General features: G+C 35.6%; 1 protein-coding gene across 1 annotated transcript in view; it reads left to right on the plus strand.

Annotated features, from left to right (window-relative positions):
- Positions 1 to 20,751, plus strand: part of RAB21 (RAB21, member RAS oncogene family) — a 40,021-nt gene extending 19,270 nt beyond the window's left edge. The window contains exons 5-7 of the mRNA XM_072843284.1: positions 6,254 to 6,308; positions 6,767 to 6,855; positions 17,283 to 20,751. Of these exons, the coding sequence (XP_072699385.1) occupies positions 6,254 to 6,308; positions 6,767 to 6,855; positions 17,283 to 17,425 (287 nt within the window). The 3' untranslated portion in view covers positions 17,426 to 20,751. The remainder of the gene's footprint in view (positions 1 to 6,253; positions 6,309 to 6,766; positions 6,856 to 17,282) is intronic.
- The last annotated feature ends 923 nt before the right edge of the window (positions 20,752 to 21,674 follow it).

Genomic DNA, 21,674 nt, shown 5'->3' on the forward strand with positions numbered 1-21,674 from the left:
TTCCTTTTCCTTTAGATGATTATTTCTGTGATAACTATTGAGCAGTGAAGTATACCAGACACTATGCTGTGTTCTTAGTAGACATCATCTCATGTAATCCTTATGTTTTTATGGAAAAATTCCTCTCTCCAGAGGAAGCTGTGTCCTGGAGGTATTTAGTAACTTGTACAGTATCAAGTAGCTGTCAGAGATGGGATACGAATTGAAGTCATTCTGACTCCTGTGCGTTGGTATTAATCCCTATGATGAATAGCCTCATGCTGTCATCTTTCTTCTTTTCTGCATGATTGGTAGAGTAAAATGGCCTAGAAGAAACCAGGTCAGTTTTAATGGTCGATGTGGGCACATTTGACTTTTTAAAGAATTTTTATTTTATTTATTTTTTAAGATTTTATTTATTGAGATAGAGTGAGAGAGCGCTTGGGAGAGGGGCAAAGGGAGCCGGAGGAGCCGACTCCCTGCTGAGCAGAGAGCTCAGTGCAGGGCTCCATCTTAGAACTATGGGATCCTGACCTGAGCCAAAGACAGACGCTTAACCAACTGAGCCACCCAGGAGCCCCAAGGATTTTTTTTTTAAAACTAAAATTTACATTTCTTACATTGTATCATCATTAGATTGGTAAACTCCACAGTTCCACATCAGGGTGCATGTCTGGGCTTCAGGCCAAGGAAATGATCTGACCTCCTTTCAAGTCTAGAAGCTAGATGTTAGGTTAGATGGCAGGAGTATTTCAGAATGGAACCCTGTAGTAGTAGACCACATGGGAATTTAGGTCAAAGCGTTAGGTGGACTTTAGTCTGGTTTTGTCTGGTATCTGGGACTTAGTGGGAGTGGAAGTGGCCACAGTATGAATGACTAAAGATTTGATCATTTGGGATTCTGGTTATCTCTCAGAGGAGGGAAAGAAATGACTAACATATACTTAAGCCTCAAGAGTTTACTTCACCAAAGTTACAAAGTAACATTTTTCAAAAAATAGGTGGATGAAGGTTATGAGTAATTAATTTGAACTATATATTCTTCATGTTCGTATTATAAGAAGGTTTAGGAATATTGGATCTGGTAGCTTATTATCCCAAGTAGTGTCAGATAATCCTCATTTTAATGTTATATAATGTTTATTAATGATTGGTATAAAGCATAAAAAGCTCTCCTTTTCTGTTGGCAAGTGTGACATGGAATTTTAGTTGTAATTCATTGTTGAAAGAATTTTGAGAGCCTATTTATCACAAAAGGAAAATTTCACAAAGTTAATATATCTGTGTAACCAGTAACTTAGAGGTCTCACCTGTGATTCTTTTTCATCTCAGCACTTCTCCAGCTGCCTTCCCGTCACCATCACCCACCTCCAGACACTGTCTTGACTTTACTGCATGGACTAGTTTTGTAGAATTTTATATAAATGAAATTATATAGTATGAACTCTTGTATTTTTTTTTTTTTTTGCTTTAGATTATGTTTGCAGGATTCCTCTATGTTTTTGTTTTTAGTTATAGTTCATTTTATTTTCTTTGCTCTCTCGTACTTTTATAAATATTCCATAATTTATCCTTTTGTTATTGGTAGGCGTTACATTATTATTATTATTATTTTAAAGATTTTATTTATTGAGAGACACACAGAGAGAGGCAGAGACACAGGCAGAGGGAGAAGCAGGCTCCATGCAGGGAGCTCGATGTGGGACCCCGGGGTCACGCCCTGGGCTAAAGGCGGCGCTAAACCACTGAGCCGCTGGGGCTGTCCACATTATTTTTCCATATATTGATTTTCATTCCTTTTTTTTTTTTTAAGATTTTATTTATTTATTTATTTATTCATTCATTCATTCATTTGAGACACAGAGGGTGAGGCAGAGAGATAGACTGAAGGAGAAGCAGGCTCCCCGCAGGAAGCCCGATGCAGAACTCGATCCCTGGACCAGGATCACACCCTGAGCCGAAGGCAAACACTCAACCGCTGAGCCACCCAGGCGTCCCTCATTCTATTTTTTATAGTAGTTCAGTGTTTATTTGTTCTTTATTGCTAAATTCAAAATAATAAAGCATCTTCCCAAGATTGTGATGAAAATTAAATAATGATTTGGAGATCACTTGGCATAGAGAAGTCATTTGACAAATATTTGTTCCTTTTCCTCTAAATAAGACAGCCCTTCAAACATTTGGACAGTTCACCTGAAGCCTATATTCTCTGGTCTTTGATTATTTTTCTTTTTATTTTATTTTATTTTATTTTATTTTTTTTTACTTATTTATGATAGTCACAGAGAGAGAGAGAGAGAGAGAGAGAGAGAGGCGCAGAGACACAGGCAGAGGGAGAAGCAGGCTCCATGCACCGGGAGCCCGACATGGGACTCGATCCCGGGTCTCCAGGATCGCGCCCTGGGCCAAAGGCAGGCGCTAAACCGCTGCGCCACCCAGGGATCCCCTGATTATTTTTCATTTGGTCTAATTTGTAGACATTCTTATCATCCTGATTATTTTTTCTTAGGTTTATTTCATTGTATAAGTATGTTTTCTACACTTGAACACTAGAATCCAAACATTGTTGAGTCAATGTATACTTAAGTGGCCCTCTCTTTTAAAAATTCTCCCATTATCATTCTACCAATGTTGCCCACAATTGCATATACTATTTAGCATCTCAATTCAGTGTCTCTTTTACATAGATTATGGTTAAGAGAAATCTGAATCACTTTTTTGTAAGTATTGCTCTTCTGTCAAGCTTTTTCCATCTTTTGCTTGTATAATTAAGTTATTTAAACCTAAGTGTAGGATTTCAACTTGTCATGTTTCTGAATCTTTTCATGTAACATGGTTCACTAGGTTTTTCACGTAAATTAAATACTTAACTTTCTAGATCCTTATGTAAACTACTTATAATGTGATAACCAGTAATGGAAAACCCCATACTTTGCTAGCAGAGATTTTTTTCCCTTTCAGTTTTTGTTACTCCATTGATTAGTACTTTTAGCTGTGGTTGCTCTACTTGATAACATTTTGCTTCTAGTCTGTCCTTAACATATGTATGTTTATTAAACAAAAAGTTACCATTTATTGAGTTCTAGTTACTGTTCTAAGAACTATACATTTATGCTTTCATTAAGTTTTCTGATAACACTACAGAAAGGTATTGATTGTTGCCATTTCCATTTCACACATGAAAAGTGGGCTGAGAGCTTGATACTTTCCAAAGTACATAGCTAGTTAGAGGTAGACCAGGGTTTTTAACTTTGGTTTATCTGCTATATCAAGCCTATATTCTTAACCAGGACTATATTGCTTACTGTGTTACCAGTATAAGAATAAGTGAATGACATAGATATGGTCCTTGTCTTCCCAGAGCTTATCTTGTAGAGAGAGGGAGAAAAACAAGCTATTATTGTATATTACAGTAAATGCTATGAAGGGGGAAATACAGAGTGCTGTGATAGCATTAAAGCAAACCTAACTAAATTTGGGGGTGGAGGGATGTTAAAGGAAGACTTTCTAGAGTGTCGGATTAACTAGATGAAGCCAGCAGGGTGATAGTAAAAAGTGTGTTGCCTATCATGGGCTTTAATTTTCTAATAACAGTAATAATTTTCCATTTGATCATTCACTCTGATGATATAGGTTATATTAACAACTCTTTATTGAGCATGTACTATATGCCAGGACTTTTACATAATATTTTCACATCAACCATGCTAAGTTTGTTAGCTACATTTGTATAAAGTGTACTAAGAGAGGGTTAGTAATTTTCCCCAAGTTATATAGTTATGAAATGATCCAGGACATAAAAAAACAAACAAGTTTTATCATGTTTAAAGCCTTTGAAAGCTTCTTTTGACTAGCCCATATACCATCCAATCTAAGCCAAATAGGGTTCTAGCCCTTTATTTCCATTAGGACATCAGTCCTTGGCAATGGGTATATTCCTTTCATGTTCTTAATTTAAATGTGTATTTATAAAGAAGATAAAGTTTTCACTGTTCTTAACAGGGCGGCTTTCCCCCCTTCCTCTCCAATAGCTTTAGTCCTTTTCCCCCCTAATCTTTATTCTACTGTACTTTGCTTGGCGGTAATCCTTGTTTTCAGATGTTTCAAGCCTATTAGTTCCCTATATAGATGCATAGTAGTATTGAGATAGATGAGTGTCAAAGCCTTAATCCTTTAGATGTCTTGCATTTAAAAAAAATTTAGGTTTTGAGTTTTGGAAAGCTATCAGTCACCAAAATAGTTTTTTGAGACTCTGCTATCCTTTTATTAACACTGATTATTGAAAGAAATAGCGGTTAACAAAACGTTTTTGTTTAAAAGAATAATTAGGTTATTAAAATAGGTACCTGTTTTAATGATGACTAAATTTATTAAAGTTAGGTCAGTTTAAAATATTTTTAGAGAAGAAAGCAGTATCTGAATAATTATCCTTAAATACTTGTTTGAGGCAGTACTTAAATTATCTTTCTCTGTCCTCATTTAAAAAAAAAAGTTGATAATTCTGGTAGAATTTGAAAGCAGAGGTATTAAAGATTGAGAAGAACAACATAGGGGTTTTAATTAATTGGAACAAGTCTCCTGTTTTACCTTTTTAGAGTGGGAGAATCTTGTGCCTCTGTTGTTGGAACCACCAGCCACTAGGTGGTGCTTTTTGCATTCTTCATAACATAAAACAACTTGTTTTTCTTCTGGTGACTATCAGGTATATTGGCTGTAGTATTTAGCAAATTTAAAATTTTATTGACAAATACAATGTAAGAAATCAGAACTAATATGTTCTTCTTGCTGAGCCAAATAGATAATTATTCAAAGAAGGAAGAGTTCATTACTGAATCTGTTGGTAATCATTGATAGTTACCTGCAACTGCCCATGATTGGGTGCTGGGGTTATTTGAGGCCCTGCATATACAGAACCTCTGGGCTTGCACTTCTCAGTTATAAGCATTGCATCTTTCTTTGGGTGCTTACTTCAGTCCTTATCTGAAATTGTCTTCTAGATTCTCTAAGGTTCCAAGAAAAGATGACCTTATTTACAAAGGTTTTCTCCCCCTGCCCCTTATAAGTTATAATAGAAGAAATGAAAATATTTATTTGAAATATCCTTCCTTAGGGCATTTCCCCCTTTTTTTCTGTTATTTCCATTACCTGTAGTATTCTATGTGTCCAGCCAACTCACCTTAACCTCTGCCTTGTATTTCATAAAGAATCTACATTTTGCAGTTTCTTCACTTTTATTCTGGTGGCTTTTCAGCATAATCTGTTTTATCCAATTGTTTAAGAAGAGTTAAGCTTAATTTTCATAATTTTAAATTTGCATGATGTGCATATATTAAGTTTTCTCGTGTTAAACAGTACAGGTTCCTCTCTTGGTACTGAAGTTCTTTAAAGGCCATATGTTTATTTTATTTTTTAAAGATTTTATTTATTCATGAGAGACACAAAGAGGCAGAGACATAAGCAGAGGGAGAAGCAGGCTCCATGTAGGGACCCTGATGTGGGACTCGATCCCAGGACTCCAAGATCACACCCTGAGCCAAAGGCAGATGCTCAACCACTGAGCCACCCAGGCGTCCCTAAAGGCCGTATGGTTTGCTTTTTTTCTTTTTTTTTTTTAAGATTTTATTTATTCATGAGAGACAGAGAGAGAGAGAGAGAGAGGCAGAGACACAGGCAGAGGGAGAAGCAGGCTCTTTGCAGGGAGCCCAACGTGGGACTCGATCCCGGGTCTCCAGGATCAGGCCCTGGGCTGAAGGTGGCGCTAAACCGCAGAGCCACCTGGGCTGCCCCAAGGCCATATGTTTAAATGCTTTCTTTAACTAGTTCATATCATTCAGGAAACCAAAATACTCTTATGGTCCAAGGGACTAGCCTAATCTATTTCATGAATAGTAAGATAGTCTTGCTTAATTATTGACTGGCTGTATGTTGATTTGGGACCATTTACATTTGGCTAAGAATCATAAGTTTATTTTCCTAGGTTCTCCATTTTATCATAAATCCAAGAATAGTACCCATCTCTTTGGAAAAGTTATTTTCTCTGACAGAGGCTTCAGCTTCATTGAGCCATCTGAGGGAGGCTGAAGCATTTACCTTGAGAGTCATGACCAACCCTTCTATTACAGGGTTTTACCTTATAGTTTTAGGACATGTAGAAGTCTAATGGGGATTTGTATTTTTCCAGGTCATTAAAATGACATTTGTGAATTTAGAATTGGCTTAGTTTTGTTACAAAAAAAATCAATATTAAGATTTGGCATTTTTACTTTCAAACTAGGTAATAAAATAGACTTGGAGAAGGAGAGACATGTTTCCATTCAAGAAGCAGAATCGTAAGTGTTCTCCCTTTCCCTCCCTCTAGTCATTCTTTCTCTTTGCACAGTGTGCTTTACTATTTAGGTATTATTCAAACCTCTTAATATAATATGAGCTATTGGATTCGGTGAAGCAAATTTACATTGGTAATTTCTGGACCTTTGACAACATTTAAAAATATTCCATTCTCACTTTCTTTTTGATTTTAGTAAAAAATGTAAAAAGTGATGCAAAAGAAAACTATCGTAATCAAATAGTCACAAAAACTTTTAAAGTGTTTGGGTTCCAAATTAAAAATTTCAAGTGTTGTAATCCTTATGTTCTTATGTAAAATTTGGTTCACTGTATCTTAATTTCACTAAATATGGATTAATTAGTAAAAGTCACCAAAATCGCTACTTAAAAAATTCAAATAGTTATGACAAAAATATGAAAATTTTTTGTATCAATCACTGGTGTTACTTTTTTTTTTAAGGTATGCAGAATCTGTGGGAGCAAAGCATTATCATACTTCAGCCAAACAGAACAAAGGAATTGAAGAACTCTTTCTTGACCTTTGTAAAAGTAGGTATACTCAGATTTTACATATTTAGAAAATAGCTCTTTTAAAAATATCAGTAATATTTTTAAGTGATATTTTGTAGTCTCAGTGATACATTGATGATTTGTCACATCTACCAGTATTATTGTTTAATATTTTTTCTTAAACTCGTTTTTTAAAGCTTAAATACCTACTTTAACTCTGTTTCAAGCAGTAGTTAATGGATATGAAATTGTGAAATCATTGGATAGGGTATGTGCTAAATACACATTAAAATTAAATGCATAACTATCAAAAATAAAAATAGAATACAAAAACTTAAGAGACGTAGCAACTTGCTGCAGTGGAGGTTATTTCGATCCTGATTTGAGAAAGTAGTGAACAAGAACATTTGTCAGACAGTGGGGACTATATGAATACTCACTGGTATATACCATTTGATGGTATTAAGAAGTTATTGAGGGGTACCTGGACCCTAATTTCAGTCAGTAAAGCATGTGACTTGATCTCTGGGTCATGAGTTCAAGCCCCACATTGAGCATAGAGCTTACTTTCAGAAGATAAATAAAAACAGTGGAGCGAATATATTAAAAAGTTACTGAGGTTCTGGTTCAAATGGTCACATCAGAAGATCTTCAACTTCTCCCGTGGACACACTTGAGTCTAAAGCTACATATGGAAGAACTTCCTCTTTAAAAAACCTGAAGGTTGGCTGAATGACAACTATATATTGGACAAACAAGAAGAAAACTACATCAAGGAGATGGAAGAGGCTGTAGCACAATCTTGCCATAAGCCCCATCCTTGGTGTGGTGACCCACAACCAGAAGAGAACTCAAAACCCATAGCTTCTTCCTAAGGAGTAAAGAATTTGAACCTCACAATGGGCATCACTAACTTTTAAGGTGTAAATGAGAGATGATTCGCCCATCTAACTTTGAAAACTAGTGTGGCTCACATCCCAAGACCTACAAGACTGAAGCAGTCTGAAAAACTGCTCTTAAGGGCTTGCATGGAGACTTATTTGCCCCAGGTCCCAGCTCAGAGGCAGCTGATCACACCAAATGAGGGAGGCTCACCTGCTTATATTAAAGGCATCACACATCTAGAAGCCTGCTAGTGGAATACTGTTTTAGGATGGAGATTGGCAGGCACCATCTTCCTGGTCTCCCTTTGCTATATTTCTCCTTTGCTGTGTTCCGGAGCACCTGTATCCCCCTGGAGAGGAGCTTTTATACACATTTGGCGCCCCAGTTTTTGCAGCTGCCATGTAGGAAATACATCTTGATATTTGACCTGTAGGCCACGGGAGTTTGTATTCTTGGTCCTATTGGATTATTATATATGATGTTACTCAAAAAGGAGCTCATACGCCTGTCTGGCACTCCTGATTCTTGTGACTGCTACCAGAGGGCATCTCTATATTACCTGGCTCTGGTGGCCAGTGGGGCCTTATGTTCATGGGTCCCATGGGACTGTAACCAACAGAGAAAGAGTTCTTAACTACTATCCATAGGGCACAGCATGAAGGAAGAGACCCACAAGCTCAATTTTTCTGTGATGGACACTTGTTAGCTAATCATCATGACTATGGCCTGAGGGACAAGTTTCAGGTTTGGAACACATTTAGTGGCCTCTAGAGCTGCTTTCAAGGACCATAGGCTCTGGGCACCGTCTTGGTGCTCTTCTACCTTATTCTAGCTTGCTTGTATCATAGGAAAGAGCTTATACATTTGTCTGGAGCCTTAATTTTTGTGACTGCTGTCCAGGGGCACCTCCAGATCACCTGGTCTTGGTGGCCAGTGGGGCTTATGATTGCAGTCCCATAGGACCATATATTTGCATGCTTTTGAGTATTTTTTTGTTTAAGAGTTTGAGAGAGAAAGCACAAGTGGGGAGAGGGACTGAGAGAGAGAAGAATGAGAATCCCAGACTGCACTGAGCATGGAGCCCTACACAGGGCTGGATCCCATAACCCTGAGATGATGACCTGAGCTGAAACGCAGAGTCAGAGGCTCAACTCAACTGAGCCACCCAGACACCCTTATTTTTGCGTACTTTTGAAAGCTGATGCCTAAAGATCGGGCTTCCAGTCACTCTGAATCTAGGTGCTGAGATTCTCCCCTTTGGGACATTGATAGGTCTTGGGACATCCTCAACTACTTGGAGCTATTAAAAATATAATAGGCTGCTTGGACAAGCAGCTTGTTCCATTTACTCTATAGAAAGCAACATGGAGAGTCACACAAAAAGAAGAAATGGGAGTATGTTCCAAATGAAAGAACAAGATAAAAACCTCAGGAAAAACCTTAATTAAAACAGAGATAAGTAATTTACCTGAAATAGTTCAAGGTAATGGTTATAAAAATGATCACTGAAATGGGGAGAAGAATGGATGAACATAGTGAGAACTTCAACAGATGGAAAATAGAAGAAAGTACCAAAAAGAAGTCACAGAGCTGAAGAATACAGTAACTGAATGGAAAAATTCACTAGAGGTGTCGAACATCAGATTAGATGAATCAGAAGAAACGATCAGTCATCTGAAAGACAAGGCAGTGCCACTCACCCAATCAGAGCATAAAAAGAAAAGGGTAAGGAAAAAAATGTAAGAAGTGAAGATAGCTTAAGGGTCTTAACAGGACAACATTAAACAGTCTAATATTTGCATCCTGGGGATCCCAGGAAAAGAGATAAAGAGGCAGAAATCTTATTTGAAAAAATAGTGGCTAAAAACTTTCCCAGCCTGGGTAAGGAAACAGACATCCAAGTCTAGGAAGCCGAGAGTTCCAAATAAGAGGAACCTAAAGAGATCCACACCAAAGATACATTTGTAATTAAAATGTCAAAAATAAAGAAGATAAGGAAATAATATTAAAAGCAGAGGAGGAAAACTTGTTACATACAAGGGAAACCCCTATAAGATTATCAGCAGATCTTTCAGCAGTAGTTTTGCAGGCCAGAGCGAATGGCATGATATATTCAAAGAAAAAAAATTTGAAACCAAGAATTCTCTACCTGCCAAAATTATCATTCAAAAGGGAAGGAAAAATAATTTTCCAGACAGGCAAAAGCTTGCCTTAAAGATCTGTTAGAGAGACTTCTTTTACCTTAAAAGAAAGGGTGCTAATTAGTAACGAGAGCACACATGAGAGAAATCTCGCTGGAAAGTAAATATCTAGTAAAGGTGGGATATTAATTGATTGTAAAGCTAGTATGAAAGTTAGAAGACAAAAGTAGTAAAAATAACCATATTTACAGTAATTAATTGAGGGATACATAAGATGAAATGATGTAAAATGTATCAAAAACATAAAACATTGGTTAGGGGAGTAATAATGTTAAGTGGGATCAACTTAAAATTGATTGGTATAAGTTGTTTTATGTAAGCCTCATTGTAACTACAAAGCAAAAACCGTACAAAAGATAAAAAGAATAGAAGCATACCACTGAAGTAGGTCATCATCAAAGGAAGAGAGAGCAAGAGAAGAAGAAAGAAAAAGGAATTATAAAAATTGCTAGAATACAAAATGGCAGTAAACACATACCTATAATTACTTTAAATATAAATGGACTAAATTCTCCAGTCCAAAGACAGAGTGACTGAATGGATAAAAAAAACCAAGACCTATCTATATGCTGCCTTATAAGAGACTCAGGTTAGATATAAGGACACACAGAGACCGAAAGTGAAGGGATGGAAGAAGATGTTCCATGCAAATGGAAACCAGAAGACAGTTGGAGTAGCTATTATTACATCAGACAAAATAGACTTTAAAACAAAGACTGTAATGAGAGACAAAGAACTACATTACATAATGATAAAGGAGTCAAGCCAACAAGAAGATACATTTGTAATACTTGTGTACCCAACACAGGAGAACCTATATATATGAAGCAAATACTAACCAACCTAAGGGAAGAAATAGCAATACAAATAATGAGAGGGGGACTTTAGTACCCTACTTACATCAGTGAATTATGCTGACAGAAAAGCAGTAAGGAAACACTGGCCTGAAATGACATGTTAAATCTGATGGACTTAACAGATAGTTACAGAACTTCGATCCAAAAACAATGGAATACACATTTTTCTCAAGTGCACAATGGAACATCTTATCAGTTGTATGTTAAGCCATAAAACAAGTCTTAATAAATTCAAGAGAATTAAAATCATATCAAGCATCTTTTCCAAATACAATGGCATAAAGCTAGAAATTAATTACACAAAGAACACTGAAAATTTCATGAATATGTGGAGATGAAAAAACATTCTACTGAATAACCAGCAAGTCGAAGAAGAAATCAAAAGAGAAATTAAAACATACCTTGAGATGAACAAAAATATAAGCATAACATACCAACGTTTATGGGATGCAGCAAAAGCTGTATTGAGAGAGAATTTCAGGGGTACCTGGCTGGCTTAGGTAGTAGTGTGTGAAACTCTTGATCTCAGGATTGTGAGTTCAAGCCCTATGTTGGGTATAGAGATTACTTAATAAAATCTTTTTTTAAAAAATGAGGGAAGTTCATAGTGATACCTAACTCAAGAATTAAAAAAGGTCTCAAATGGGGCACCTGCATGGCACAGTTGAAAGAGCATGTGACTCTTGATCTCTGAGTCATGAAGTCAAGTCCCATGTTGAGTGTAGAGATTACTAAAAAAAAAAGTAAATAAAACTTTAAAAAAAGTCTCAAACAACATAACTTTATTATACCTCAAGGAATGAGAAAAAGAACAAAATTAGAATAAGAAAGGGAACAACAAGGATCAGAGCAGAAATAAATGAAATAGATACCAAAAGAGTATTAGAAAAGATCGATGAAACTAGCTGGTTCTTTAAGAAGATAAAATTGAAAAAAACTTAGGTAGCCTTACCAAGAAAAAGGGAGGATTCAAAATCAGAAATGAAAGCAAAGACTTTACAACTGGTAACACAGAAATACATAGGATCATAAGATACTGCTGTGAACAATTATATACTAATAAATTGGACACCCTAGAAGAAATGGATAAATACTAATATTGAATCATAATGAAACATAAAATCTGAACAGACTGATTACTAGAAAGGTGATTGTATCAGTAATGCAAAACTTCCCAACAAACAGAAATCCAGGATCAGATGGCTTCATGGTGAATTCTGCTGAACACTCAAAGAAGAATTAATACCAGTCCTTCTCAAATTCTTACAAAGTAGAAGAAGGAACTCTTCCAAATTTATTTTACAAGACTAGCATTACCCTGGTACCAGTGCCAGACAAGGACACTACAAGAAAAGTAAAGATAGACCAGTATCCTTGATGAACATAGATGCAAAAATCCTCAACAAAATATTAGCAAACTGAATTCAACAATATATCAAAAAGACCACATACACCATGATGAAATGGGATTTATCCCAGGGATGCAAGGATAGTTCAACATCTACAACTTCATCATTGTGATATATACCATATTAACAAAATGATTTATACCATATAAAATCATATGATCATCTCAATAGATGCAGAAAAAGCATTTGACAAAATTCAACATGCATTTATGATAAAAACGAAGTGGATATAGAGGGAATATACCTCAACATAAAGGTTATATGCAAAGAGCTCAGAGCTAGCATCATACTCTGTGGAGAAAAGCTGGAGGCTTTTCCTTTAAGACCAGGAATAAGACAAGGAGGCTCACTTTCACCACTTTAATTCTGCTTAACATAGTATTGGAAGTCCCTAGTCAGAGCAATTAGGCAAGGAAAACAAAAAGACACACAGATTGGAAAGGAAAGAAGTAAAACTGTTAGTACTTACAGATGATGTTATATGTCAAAATCCTAAAGAAAATCCTAAACACTACCATCAAGAAACTGTTAGAACTAATAAATAAATTTGGTTCATTGAAGGATACAAGAAATCAACATGTAGAAACTTCACAGAAAGAGAACACACAATCCTAAAATTTGTATAGAACCGTAAAAGACCCTGAATAGCCAAAGCAATCTTGAGATGAACAAAGCTAACAGCATCATGCTCCCTGATTTCAAACTGTATTATAGAGCTATAGTAAAACAGTGTGGTATTGACATAAAAACAGACACACAGATCAGTGGAACAGAATACAGAGCCCAGAAATAAACCCATGCGTATACAGTCAGTTAACTTATGACAAAGAAGCCAAGAGTATACAACGGGGAAAGGATAGTCTCTTCAATAAATGATGTTGGGGAAATTGGACAGCCACATGCAAAAGAATGAACCTGGACCACTATCTTACACCATACACAAAAATTAAATGGATTGAAAACTTGAACCTGAAACCCCTAGAAGAAAACACAGGTAGTAAGCTCCTTGACATAGGTCTTAGCAAGGACTTTTTAAATCTGACAGCAAAAGCAAAAGCAACAAAAGCAAAAATAAACAAGTGAACTATATCAAACTAAAAAGTTTCTGTCCAGCAAAGGAAACCATCAATAAAATGAAAAGGCATCTTACTGAATGGGAGAAAATATTTGCAAATCATGTGTCTGTAAGGGGCTAATATCCAAAATCTATAAAGAACTCCTACAACGAAAAAAAAAAAAAAAAAAACTCCTACAACATAATGGGAAAAAACCCCACCGACAATCTAATTAAAAAATTGGTCAAATCTCTCTCTCTCTCTCTGTGTGTGTGTGTGTGTGACTATCATAAATAAATAAAAATCAAAAAAAAAAAAAAAAGGGATCCCTGGGTCGTGCAGCGGTTTGGCACCTGCCTTTGGCCCAGGGTGCGATCCTGGAGACCTGGGATCGAATCCCACGTCGGGCTCCCGGTGCATGGAGCCTGCTTCTCCCTCTGCCTATGTCTTTGCCTCTCTCTCTCTCTCTCTCTGACTATCATAAATAAATAAAAATGTTTAAAAAATTGGTCAAAGATCATCAGTAGGAACATGAAAAGAGGTTCTGCATCATTAATTATCAGGGAAATGCAAATCAAAACTACAGTGAAATAAGATAGTACTTCATGTCTGTTAGAATGGCTTGTATCAAAAAAGGCAAGAAACAACAAGTGTTGGTGAGGATGTGAAGAAAAGGGAACCCTTGTGCACTGTTGGTAGGAATGTAAATTTGTTTGGCCACTATGGAAAACAGTACAGAGGGAGGGTCTTCAAAAAATTTAAAATGGAACCGCAATATGATTCAGCAGTTCTACTTCTGGATATTTAGCCAAAGAAAACAGAAACACTAATTTGGAAAGTTAAACCTTACTCACTGCAGCATTATTTACAATAGCCAAGCTATGGAAACAACCTAAGTTTCCATCAATGGGTGAATGAATAAAGAAAATGTGGTGTATTATATACACAGCAGAATATTATTCAGCTGTAAAAAAGAATGAAATCTTGTCATTTCTGACAACATGGATGGACCTTAAGAGTATTATCCTAAATGAAATAGGTCAGAAAAAGATAAATAACATATGATTCTTCTTACTTGTGGAATCTAAAAATGAATAAATACAACCAATCTAATAGATACAGAGAACACATTGGTGGTTGCCAGAAGCAGTGATTTGGGGGGTGGGAGAAATGGGTGAAGTGTTTTGTTTGCTTTTAGTTTAAATAAATTGAATTATTTATTTTAAAGGTTATTGTAAAATTTCTAAGGTATTACGGTGTTGTGGTTATACTTTTTTTTAAAGTTCTTTTTTTTTAAAGTCTTTATATTTTAGAGATCATATTAAAATAATATATGAATAAAATTATGTGTCTAAAATCTGATTCCAAAAAAAAATAAAATAAAATCTGATTCCAAATAATAGCAGAGGAGTGCCTAGGTGGCACAGTTGGTTAAGTGTCTGTCTTTGGCTCAGGTCATGATCCCAAGGTCAGGGGATCAAATCCCACATCGGGTTCTCCATAGCAGAGAATTTACTTCTCCCTCTCCCTCTACCCTTCCTCCTTGCTCATGCTCTCTCTCAAATAAATAAATAAAATCTTAAAAAACAAAAACAGGGATCCCTGGGTGGCGCAGCGGTTTGGCGCCTGACTTTGGCCCAGGGCGCGATCCTGGAGACCCGGGATCGAATCCCACATCGGGCTCCCGGTGCATGGAGCCTGCTTCTCCCTCTGCCTGTGTCTCTGCCTCTCTCTCTCTCTGTGACTATCATGAATAAATAAACAAAATCTTTAAAAAAAAAAAAAAAAAAGATACCAAAATAATGGTAAAGATGCTTGCTTAGTATAGATGGAATTGTGTGATGGACATAATGCATTTTCATTATGCTATTTTTTCTACTTTTATATGTATTTGAAGTTTTTCATATTAGAAAGTTTTCTAAAAGAGTTAATCACCAATAGAATATATACCATACTTAGGAAAACCCTAGTTTATGGAACAAGAAATAGGTTATTCTATATAGAATAATAGAAATGATTTTGTCAAATTATATCTTTTTTATTAAAAAAAAGATTTTATTTATTTATTTATTTATTTATTTATTTATTTATTTATTTATTTATTTATTTATTTATTGAGAGACACACAGAGAGAGGCAGAGACACAGGCAGAGAGAGAAGCAGGCTCCATGCAGGGAACCTGACATGGGACTCGGTCCTGGGTCTCCAGGATCAGGCCCTGGGCCGAAGGTGGTGCTAAACCACTGAGCCCCCCGGGCTGCCCAAATTATATTTCTTGAATTTATGGACCTCACACTCTTCTGAGAATTTGATTAAAAGTGTGGTTTTTGTTTCTAGGAAAATTTACATATACATAAACTCCAGAATTTCAGTTTGACCTGAAGGTCATTCATAATTTTTATAGACCTTTACTTCTCTAAGTGAGGTCTCCTGATCAGCAGCGGCAGCATCACTTGAGAATATGTTAGAAATGCAGATTCTTGAGCCCTACCCAAACCAACTGAATCAGAACTTCTGGAGGTGGTGCCTAGACTCTGTTTTAACAATCCTTCCATAAGATTGTGGTGCACACTGAAATTTGAGAAGTTATTTCTATTTTCGCTGCTTGTACATTCCTATAAATCATTTGGAGATCTTGTTAAAATGCATATTTGATAGAATGGGTCTGGTGCGAGCCTAAGCTTTTCATTTCTAACAGGCACCCACATGGTCATGATGCTGGTCCTCAGACTGTACTTTGAGTACCAAGGTTCTAGATCCATAGCTTAGAAATGTTACAAATCTCAGGACGCCTGGGTGGCTCAGCAGTTGAGCATCTGCCTTAGGCTCAGGATGTGATCCTGGAGTCCCGGGATCGAGTCCCACGTCGGGCTCCCTGCGTGGAGCCTGCTTCTCCCTCTGCTTGTGTCTCTGCCTCTCTGTCTTCTCATGAATAAATAAATAAAATCTTTTTTTAAAAAATAAGAAATGTTATAAACCTCATGTAATTTTTTTAAGATTTTAAAAAATTTATTTGAGATAGAACATTATGAATGTGTGAGCAGGGGGAGGGGCCAAGGGAGAGAGAGAGAATCCCAAGTAGACTCTGCACTGAGTGTGGAGCCCAACACAGGGTTCAGTCTCACAACCCTGAGATCATGACTGGAGCCAAAATGAAGAGTTGAACACTTAACTGACTGAGCCACCTAGGCACCCCTAAATCTCCTTCCTATCTTTATAGACAAAAATTTGAATATTTCCCATGTTTATTTAAAAATCATAAAACATATACACATACTAATATGTTTTGTACATTTTTATAAAACATAAATTTTGAAAGGTGAGGAATAATAAAAATAAATTAGAATTTGTGGGTGTTTTCCAATTTCATCTTACTGGATTTTTGTGTATACCTCAATTTGAAAACATTGTTCAAGAACAGTCTCTGGACCCAAGTTTGAGAACTGTTCTAAAGACTCCTTCTTTTCTTTCGTCGTCTTTTCAGATACGTATTTTGTGGATATTTACTTCTAATCTGTGTCTTATATTTTAATTTTTTAACTGTGTCTTTCAGAGCAGAAGTTCTAAATTTTATTTTATTTTATAAATAAATCTTTAAGTCAAATAGTCTGAGTCCTCCAGCTTCGTTCTTCCCCCCTCATCTTAAACTGTTTCATTCTTTCAAATATTATTTGCTTAAAATATTACACTACTAGTTGAAGAATAACTATTGTTCCCTAAATATTAGCTGCACTTGGAATAATTTGAACTTTGGCATGTTGCTAAGTATATGTAGAAAATCTTAAGGACTATACTTGTATATAGTCATTTGTTCAAGGCAAAAACTTTGTTTTCTCGATCAATGTCCCTGTAGCTATTATACAACTGGACAAATACAGTCGCTATTAATAATTTATAATTTGCAGGAAAAGCTATTTAGTGAGCTAACAAAATGTTTATTATATTTAGTTTCCTTGTTGGTTGAAGTCAGACATGGCTATCATGGTGGTATACAGAAATCATAGAAAGAAAAAACTCGTAGATTGTGGTCCTAAATAATTTGTTTCCTCCCTCTCTTAGGGATGATAGAAACAGCACAAGTGGATGAGCGAGCAAAAGGCAATGGCTCTAGTCAACCAGGAGCTGCAAGGCGAGGTGTACAAATTATTGATGATGAACCTCAAGCCCAGAGCAGTGGTGGAGGGTGCTGTTCTTCTGGATAACTGTTCACACTTAAGAAATTAAACAAACTGTGGATCATTGCCCTCAACATGAAGACTGCCATATTCCAAGTCACATTATTTTACCAATGGAATTATAGAATAACAGTATTTTAAATTACGTTTATAACACTGCAGAGACCTTAAGTGCTAAACTTAGTGGAGTTTGTGACCAGAGAATTGGCATTTTTCTACAAATGTTAACAAAGCAATTACCAATGGCCTTTTTACATATTTTTTTCTTTAATAAGGAATAATATGCATGTAGAAAAAGACCTACTTAAAGGCTTCATTTATATTCTTTTAAATCAAATCTTTATTTAATAACTTATATATGTTGTTGGAATGGTATACATTTTTGCAGCCCTTTGTATTTTGTGGTAGTTTGAATTGTATCACTTCTAAATGGCAAACTGTTTTTTTGTTTTCTTTTTTTTTTTTTTTTTTTTTTAATTAGCAGATACCTGAAGTACTATTTTTGCAGGGTTTGCACAGGCCCCTTAACTGTCTACTACTTTGATATAATCTATATACGACCTGTATGCTGAGCTGGTAAAACATTGTAAAATTACATATTAAATACTTTATCTGCTTTTACAAGCGCAAGGTGCAAAAATATATACGATAGTCTCATTGATGACTGTAAAGTGAATTAACATTTGGTGATAATGCCTAAGCTTTTTGACTCTGACATAAAGATCATAGCTCCCCTTCACTTTTGTCTTAACTTGAAAGTGGCGTGTTTAAATTTTCACATATACTTTACTTGAATTATTGCTGTTGTCATATTTTTTTTTTGCCTCTTGTAAGTCTTTTGATGATTGAACAACAGCATTTGCCTTTTGGTTTGTTGGGGTTTTTTTTGTTTTGTTTTTTGTTCTGGGGGGGATTTTTTTGGTTAAAAGAGATGAATTCTGCTGATTTTGCTTTAGAGTGGTTACCTTAGAAGTATTTGAGTGGAGCATGCTGAGTTTCACTTCTGCAATGGCTTTAGTTTTCTCTTAGACTTTATGAGAGATGGGTTCACTGGTGTGAGAAGAAAGGAAGAGGTCACAGTGAGTTGCCACTCGCCAAGATTCATTCATACAGCATGTTAGTGGGTAGTTTATTCTCCTGGGGCAGCACTTTTAAATCCTCTGTGAGCAAATTGTATTTGTTCATTGCTTGCCAGAGATGAACACAGAAAAGTTTGTTCCATTTAATAAGAGCTGTCATTCTGAGTTTCTGTGAAGGGAAACATTTCATGTAATGCGGTTATAGCGAACACTGGAAAGATTTATTATAAAATTATATTCTTGTATACTTTGTAAATTAGTCTCATTAGGTTTTTTTTTTTTTCCTTAAGCATAGGACTGAACTTAAATTTGTTAATTTTAATAGAATCAGACACTGCTCATAGAAGGATCACAAATTATGGAGATTAACATATATTGTTCTTGTTCTAATATATATATTTTTCCATTTCTGTCATGCTTGGAAAACTAGTAAATGTTATGTCTAAGATAAAATGGAATGGTCCCTGGATTTACTTCTTAAAAGAAGCAGTGGTATGCAATAAAGTTGTTAGCATGAGCAATTAAGACGATATAAAGAAGTTACAGTTACTAAAGAAGTACTGCCATATTTTTAAATTCATAGCTTAAACTTTCCCAAATGGGTTTAAAGTTGGATTGACAGCTTGATATTAGAATTTTGACTTAGTATTAAGTGTTCTGTGAGCCCTCACTTCACCTTCTTTAGTTACTCTCCTTGCCAGTCTCAACACACTGATCTCTGTTGTGTGTGTTTGGGGAGGGTGGGGCGGTAAGAGTCAGGGAGATAAGCTAAAATTGTTTTTTTTTATCAGATGATTGTACTCTGTATAATATCTCCGTTTCCTGTGAAGTTTGTGTTTATGCAGGGCAGCAGGGGAGACGAGGGGAATCATGAGTACAAATACAGGAAAAATTGTTTTTGTGCAGCGCCCCCACCTCCCCCCGGCTGGTTCTTCCACAGATTGCAAAGAAAGCCTTGCCATTTTTATGATTATACATGTAGATGGAAAACAAGCTCTTCTTAGGAGTGAAATGTTTTTTAAACTAATTAGAGATGAATATGAGATTTTTTTCCAAAAAGTCGTCATAAGGCCTGATAATTGGCGAGTTGTACTCTAGGTTTTTGACGCTTCTATTAATGATAAATTAAGTCCAGATAGGAACCTCTGCTCCAGAGTTGCCAGATAATCATTGATGGGGTACAACCACTCTCCGTATTTTTTTTTCTTTGCTCTCCCTTGGTTTCTGTGTATCTTTCTAAACCTCAAGCATTTCTTCTTATTTTGATCTGTAATTTAAGCTGACTCAATAGCACCAATAAATAATATGAAATATGTGTCCTTGCTCTGAAGTGTGAGAGGTCTTTAGGTAGGAATAGGATAAAAGAGGACCAGGCAGTTGCAGTATGCACATAAAGGAGAGATAAAGAGATGATAAACTAAGGCTGAGGAAATTGCTCTGATACTTTCTTCACCTCTAACATATCTTTTGTGTTCCTGCCCTTATACATTGTGCTATTAGGAAGAAGACACATGTTACTGTATTGTGTATTAAAAGTAGTAGGTAGGTAGAACCAATATATTTTTCAACTAAGTAAGTGTATACACTTAGTATATATAATTAAAAATTGGTATAAGATAGTCATTAAAAATACCTGCATATTATGTTAAAAGTATACAATCATTGTTTCTGTAATGATGATGGGTATTCAGATTCTTATTTTGCTTTGTGATTATAGAGGAAAATACTGTTTTTAAAAATGTATATTGCAGCAGTTTTGGGGTAAACAGCAATCTGAAAAAAAAGCATCACGTTATTGTATGAAATATGAGTGTTCGAATTTGTTTTGTTCTGGGGATATCTCCTGAAAGTACCCTAAAGTTATGGATGTTACAGCTAAATTTAAGTCTTTTTTTTTTTTTTAAATATTAGCCATGTTATTAGTGATTGCTTTTTATTTGGCATTAAAGTGAAAAAGAAGAGTGATACAGGTTTTCAGTAAGAAAAGATAAAATTTGGGAAATATGAAAGGAGGGTAGTGAGGAGAATGAAGTCAGGTAGATCTGAAACTCTACAACCTGATATTTTTATAATCGTTTTGAAAATACATTATCAAGTCGTTTCTAAATAAGGCAAGTTACACATTGTGCCAAGTACTTAGAACATATAAAAAAATGAATTGTGATACTATGTCTTTTAATATATAATTTGCAATTTTCTATATTAAAATGCTACAAGGAGTCTATGTCATTGATGTTATCTCCAAATAATAGAATTTATCCTTATTACCACTTATATTATCTCCAGAAGTGGTTTGATCTGTGCCTTTAACGTTTGAAATTCGTCTTTTGACTTCTGTTTACCATTAACAGTTTTCTTTATAGATGCAGTGAGTCAGAGAGGGAGTGCTGTGCCACATACTCCGTAACCATGGAAGATGTTGAGCTCTTCTAGAAAAGGGTGTAGATGGTTGCAACCAGCAAAGATACAGAGACTTAAGTAGATTTTCTTTCTTTTCTAAATCACAAAATGTGTTACCTAGATTTTAATAACTAAAAGCTGGGCTTCATTGAATACATGCATTTACTTGATTTCATTATAGGCATTGGTTCTAGTTCTTTGCTGTTCTGTAATTTTCAGTTGACAAAAAAAAATAATATATTTGGTTTTGTGGACCAAAATTCATGTTATACATATGTCTGACTTGGATGGCTTGTCCCTTTTCAAAGAAAACAAATTAATCAGAATTCTGAGGAAATTTTCCTAAATGCCAGTATTCTAGTATTATTAATCATAAGAAATGAAAAAAAACTTAGAAATACTCCTGAGAGTTTCCAATTTCAAGCAACAATGTTTTGCTTCTAAACAAATATCACTTTAATTTGATAGACTTTTAGCACTGCTTGTGCTCTCTGGGATTTATATATCATCTCTCTTCTGACACCTGTGTGTGCTTTTAAATGTTAACTTTGCTACTACAACTTTTTCTCTGCAGTAGATAAATGAACATGGCAAGTTGACGCTACATGACATACCCGGTAAGAATCTTGCTCTTAAAGCATCTTGTCCTCTTAAGAGGCCGGTTCCTATTTCCAAATGCATCACATTAAAGCCAAAAGATGAATCTGCCTACCTTTATTTCCATCGTATCAGCTCTCACCTTGATTTTGATACTTCCTGACAACCGTATCATCTCTTCATTATCAAATACTCAAGAA

This window comes from Canis lupus, chromosome 11, assembly GCF_048164855.1.
Source record: "Canis lupus baileyi chromosome 11, mCanLup2.hap1, whole genome shotgun sequence".
Classification (NCBI taxonomy): Eukaryota; Metazoa; Chordata; class Mammalia; order Carnivora; family Canidae; genus Canis; species Canis lupus.